The sequence below is a fragment of the Ixodes scapularis genome, unplaced genomic scaffold (genome assembly GCF_016920785.2).
Source record: "Ixodes scapularis isolate PalLabHiFi unplaced genomic scaffold, ASM1692078v2 PGA_scaffold3__209_contigs__length_174095766, whole genome shotgun sequence".
Classification (NCBI taxonomy): Eukaryota; Metazoa; Arthropoda; class Arachnida; order Ixodida; family Ixodidae; genus Ixodes; species Ixodes scapularis.
In genome coordinates, this window is record NW_024609868.1 from 35,376,159 (window position 1) to 35,382,158 (window position 6,000).

A 6,000-nucleotide genomic window follows, 5' to 3' on the forward strand; every position below is an offset into this window, starting at 1 on the left:
AGTGCGAAAATTTGAAAACAGAGCGGACTATTTCGTACCTCCTCCCCTTCGCAACCTCTCTGCCTTTTCACTGTGATACATCCGCGGTCCCAAAAGCGCGTCATCGGGTCCAAACTGACGTCACACGCAACCGGAACCCCTAAGCTGAGATTGTGGTGGAAGCTACGCGCTTGCCGGACCAATCAGCCGCCTCCCTTTCATCACCTGACTTCATTCTCTGCAGCCACATTTGCCACGCTCACGTGGCAAGTGTGGCTGACCCAACGAGCACGTAGCTTCAACAGCACTGTCAGCTTCGGAATGAACGGGGTGGGGAAAGCAACTTTTGTCTGAATTTTGAGCGACGGGCTAATCTTCTAGGGGGAGAATGGATGTGTCCGGATTACACAAACGAGAGTGCGAGCAAGAGGGGACTCCCCCTCTTGCTCGCGATTTATGAGTTGAGGAGGAAAGCTAAACAGGAAAAAGTTGGAAAAGCGTTTCATGACCCCTTTAACAGCTGGACGTGGGTATATCGCGGAGCAGGCGTCGCGAGATTTCGGTTGCACGCCGAAAGGTCCCGAGACGCTCCAAATAGACCTTTCCGGAAAATCCCAGGAGACCTTGCAACGCGGGAATTGTGCGGTGCTCGGATGTACGCTCGTGCCGGCTTGAACGCTTCGTATATCCTGGTTGCGGCACAATTCGTTCTTCCTTATCGTTAGAGCTCAGAATACACAAAAATAAATGCGTAAAGCAGACGCTGGGGCCACCATATAGACCTTTTCCACAAGGGCGCCGCCATCTTGAAATGTCGTCACTTCCAGTATGGGCGAAAACATTGTTTTGCCGTCGCCATGCCAATAGAAGGCATTTAGGACATAAGCCTAACCGTCACACATTTTCGTTTTGGCTCCCTTCTATTTTTTTGCTAGTTACGTTTTGAAACGTTTTAATATTTTGTCATCGCCCATACTGGAAGTGACGACAATTCAAGATGGCGGCGCCCCAGTGGAAAATGTCTATAGTCTTCCGCTGTAGAGTGCCAGATGTCCTTCGATATAAAAACGGCGACAATTGTCCCTCGACTTCCTTGCGCTGTTTACCTTTCGCTATGCTTCACCAACTAGCGCAACTTCACACTCTTCTACAGATGCCCTTCCTTGGTTTGACACGTACAGCCCTAAAATTTACTTTCTTCGTTGCGGTGGCGGATTATTTTTGAAAACTAGTAGATCAAAATTTGAGCAACCGAGTTGCAGAGTTAAATTTGGGAAGTACTATACGTTTTATATGAAGTATGAACCAGCTGAGTTATTTTACCGTTGATTTTTTTTTTTTTTTAGAGCGCAGCTTTTAGGCGCCCTTTTCCGGCTTGAGCGGTGTCGCCGTCGGCGTAACCGTGCGTTGCATTATGGGACGTTTCCCATTATGACGTCACACGTGACATCACGTGTGACGTTACGAGGGTCACCAGTGACGTCACTCGTGACGTCACCGCGCGGTGCATTATGGGTAAATTTTCCCGCTAAATTTAGCAGAAACATTTCCCCGCTAAACTTCTCAAAAAATGTTTCCCGCTAAACTTAGCGGAAAAAATTCCCCGATATATATAGCTGGAAATTTTCCCCGCTAAATTTGGCGAAAAAATAGTTTCCGCAAAATTTAGCAAAAACATTTCCCCGCTAAATTTATCAGCAAAAATTCCCCGCTAAATTTAGCGATAAATTTCCCCGCTAAATTTAGCGGTAAATTTCCCCGCTAAATTTAGCGGAAAATTTTACCCGCTAAATTTAGCTGGCCAAATTCCCCGTTTTTTTTTTTTTATTATTAACACGCACACCACGAACCGAGGCTCTGTTCTGTTTATACCATACATGGATAAATGACTTCCAAAATGTAATTTAATTACAACTACAATTACTTGGCTTCAAAAGTAGTTTCACCACAATTACAATTACTACTACGTGAAAAGTAATTGAATACAGTTACAAATTACTTTTAAAAAGTAATGCAATTACTTTACAATTACTTATTTTTGAGAGCGACCCGACTTGGGCCATATAACTTTGTTCATGCCCTGCCCCAATGTTTGAGGAGGCTTAAGCATCGCTGCATAAATGTCACGTATTGTACTTTCCTTTTATTAAGCTTTTTAAATTCATGATAGAAATTGAGAGTTTGGGGCAATGAAGTACTACGTTCTTATATTTTTAATAAATAAGAAATTAGTTCAAATGCTGGAAGACACCAAATCACTAAAGAAAACATTGGGTTGACAAACAAAGAAAAAATGTGGCAACTAGTCGTATATGAATATTTTATTAAGGTTAATATAAAACTAAAATACACACGCACTAATACGATCCCATTCACATGCAAACATCATGGTATTGTAAATTATATACACGGAGTTGAAATTTTAATGGCTCAGAAATATATAGAAACCGAATCATTGGTGTCAATATTCACAGGTGTGGTCAGTCTCCAAAATGCTTATGCAAATAATATCGAAAGAGGGACGCGAAAACTGACAAAAAAAAAAAAAGACAAATAACTTCATACACAATTAAAATTCCCAACCTCGGCTGAAAGCTGAATCTCAATTTTTTTTTTTTTTTTTTTCTTTTCAATATTTTGGCATGAGTACGATATTGTTTTCTGTTCGCACCGTAGACGGCGCTACATGGCGCCGTTGAGGTAGGCCCCAAAAAGGATTCTCTCTCAGCCCGCAGTGTCAGCAAGAAAAAAACAAACGACGCGACACTACTTTTGTTGTGCGTGTATGTGAGTGCGTGTCTAGGTGCGAGTGTTTCACCGAGAGCCACCCCGCTTGTGCGAGCACTGAGGCTTTCCGAGAGGTTCCGTCGGTAATTGTAATTGTTCCTGAAATTTTTGCAATTACTGACGCTAGAAAGCAATTAAATTGCAATTCCTTTTAGCCGGAAGTAAATAATTACAATTACAGATTACCAAAAAAGTAATTAAATTACAGTAATTAAATTACTGTAATTGAATTACTACTCAAGTATGCTCGCTGGGGTGCGCATGGACGCGTCCTAATCCGATTACGAAGCTTTGCTAAGGCGTCATAATCGGGTTATGGCCGCAATCAAGGACACCCCATTGGGCAAGATGGTGGCGTCCTGAGACCGCACTTGCAAACGTGTATGTTCCGTTTCACGATAAATTGGCGAACTGTGGAGGCTGCGACCCCCGCGACCCAATGAGGGCGGCAAAGCAAGGCACGTGACAGCACTCCATGGTCGAGGACCCGGAGGCCTCGTGACCACCACAGCACCAGCGCCGTCCGCGACAAAAAATAGTTCCTGGCATATTTTAATTTTAAGGGCAATTAAAGTCGCACGATTGACTCTCTATCGGCAAGGAGTGCTTTAAAGTACTTGTAAGTCAATGTTGCAACGATATCGTTGCGTCACTGGAAAGATCAAATGAAAATCCCGTCATCCAGAATGTACCGCATCATTTGTCACTTGCGCAATGGACTGCAACAATTTCTGGTCGATTTGTTGTTCTTGACGCAGAAAATAATGAAGAGAACCACACTCACAAAGGCCGACAAACGCAGAGTTACCATATCGCCTATACTCCGCACCTCGCCGCAACCGCCGGCACTGTACGATGGTAACGGCACGACCACACGGCGTACATTTGGAACCCATAGCCCCGTCGCTTTCTCGCGCGTGCGCAGACGTTTGCCGAGTATTTTGCCGAAACATTACCGAACCTTCCTTCAAAAGTATGGCATAGGCCGAACTTTGCCGAATGCGAGTTTCGGCAGATTCGATGCATCGCTCTTCAGTGGCTCTAGATGTAATGACGTCTCGCGCAGGCCATGACCGGCAGCTCACCACATCAAGCGCGACCGGCAAGAGGATGGATGCCGTGGCCACGTCAGTCATCAGCTCCGTCATCAGGGCCGAGCAGACGGCCAGAATCACCTGAGAGAGCGGCACGCTGTTCAGGTGGCCGCTACCGATTCGGTTGGAGATCCACACAGCGAGCCCGCACTCCTGAAAAGTGGACAACCCACGCATTACGTCGGCTTTAGTAGATCCCGACCCTCCCCGAGCGGCAAACGCACTTTGCAACACGCTGCATGCGCGTCAACGCATGCGCGTCGCCGCTCGCGGAGCCTGTCGGGAGATGGCGCCAGAAGTATATTCATCGCTAACTCGGCCGTCTACGACCACGTCCAAGGTTGATTTCGGCAAGTTTGTTGGTTTCATTTTCTTGCAGCAAGAAAACTACACCTTAAAATTTCGCAAGGTAAAACTGACCACCGAAATGCACATTCGGTGAAAGTTTGAACTTTATATATGTGCAAGCGCCGATTTTTCCGACTCGTTTTACAGCGTACGATCTGCATTTCATCCCCTTTTCGTTTTGAGCGGGACCGGCCGCACCTTGGCGATGATGCCCATGATGTGGCTGGAGAATACGACGATCAGGGCCCCCCAGGGCAGTTGCTTTGCTACCTTGCGGAAGTCGAGTAGCTTGCCGTCGAGCAAGAGCTGCCAGGGGATGACGAACACCAGGAGCACCAGCAGGTAGTCAAGGGCCAGGGGTTCCTGATATCTGCTCCGGAGGAAGACATAATTCAAGGGGTCACGTGACCTCGCTTCATGCGACGCGTGTACACAAGTCCTAGGGCTCCAGCCTCCTGGTATCCGCTCAAGATGGGGACAAGTCTCAAGGAGTTACGTGACGCTGCCTGACACGTTTACACAAGTTCTAGGGCTCCTGGTATGCGCCCCAGAGGGGACAAGCCTCGAGGGGTCATGTGACGCCGCCTGAAGGCTTAAAACCTCTTAAATTTTCTGACGACGAGAGAACCCAGAGGCGCCACTATTGGATGGCCATGGAACACGTCATTTCTGTATATTTCCTTTTTCTGGAAATACTTTTGGCAATGTTATAATTTTTAAACTATACAATTTCTCATTGATAGCACGGATACATTTGATCTCTCAAATACCGCGAAACCTTCGCTCTATGAAAAGGCAGTTTCAGAGTCACTACAAAGATGTTGACAGCGTACCAGTGCGTTCTCTCGTATAAAAAATCACAAGAACTCGATCATAGACAAACTTAAGTCCGAACGGTGGTGGTTCGTAAAGCAGTTTAGGTTTTGCCATATCAATGGCAGAAATGTAATTGTATCGGCACCGTCACTTTTGCAAGTCAACGGCACGCGAGGAATTGTTCAACGTGAGTTCTTTCTCGATCACTTTCAGTTCGATGGTGACCAAGAACTTGGATTCAGAGCAAAGCTCCAAATCACTCAGGTGCCTCGGGAAAATTGTATACACCAAAATGCTTTTAAGCCTACTGTGTGCCGCCCGCACATTGACTGAATCTGAGTTATTAGAAATAAATGCTTACGTAGCTCTAGTGTTTCATTCCTACGTCGCGTCGTACTGACCCCCTGAATGTACAGGCCTCGCATCATCCGCTTAGAAGCATCTTCAATGTCTTCCTTTATGAGTCGCTAGAAGGCCGCCATTGGTATGGCACAGATGCCTTTCCACGGATGATGATAGCGATCAAAGTGGCCAGACTCCATTTCGGAAAGGGTCTATTGCGCGACATAGTGCCATCACGACATCGCTACTTTTTGGCTCACTATTCAAAAGGCATTTATCGCTTAGGTTGGTGTTACCGGTCATTTCCACGCTATACTCAAGAATCGTATTTAAAAAAAAAAAAAAAATACAAAGAAAAAAAGAAAGAAGTTCCGTTCCTCGCAGAGCGTTTCAAATTTCCTCTTTGTGGGAAAGGAAAAAAGGCTGCTAATGCGCATTTAAAAAAAGCGGTTTTTTTTTTTTTTTCTTCTTTATTATTGAGCAGTGTAGGTTTCTGCCGGCTCATGCGTCAATCCTCCATGAAAGCTTTCCGAGTGTGACGTAATTTAAAAATTCAGTGATGTGTCTTCTTTCAACTTTTTTTAAAAGAAAAATTTGCACTCGAGTGTTTAGAAAACAAGTTTTCTTTTCTTTA

The 6,000-nt window shown here is 45.4% G+C and overlaps 1 protein-coding gene across 1 annotated transcript in view; it reads right to left on the bottom strand.

The window, feature by feature from the left end:
• The window catches only part of LOC121837170 (solute carrier family 13 member 2-like), a 29,991-nt gene extending 25,208 nt beyond the window's left edge, over window positions 1-4,783 (bottom strand). Inside the window, exons 1-3 of the mRNA XM_042292700.1 lie at window positions 4,728-4,783; window positions 4,407-4,578; window positions 3,852-4,013 (exon numbers count right to left, since the gene is read on the bottom strand). Of these exons, the coding sequence (XP_042148634.1) occupies window positions 3,852-4,013; window positions 4,407-4,578; window positions 4,728-4,783 (390 nt within the window). The remainder of the gene's footprint in view (window positions 1-3,851; window positions 4,014-4,406; window positions 4,579-4,727) is intronic.
• Window positions 4,784-6,000: the final 1,217 nt, after the last annotated feature.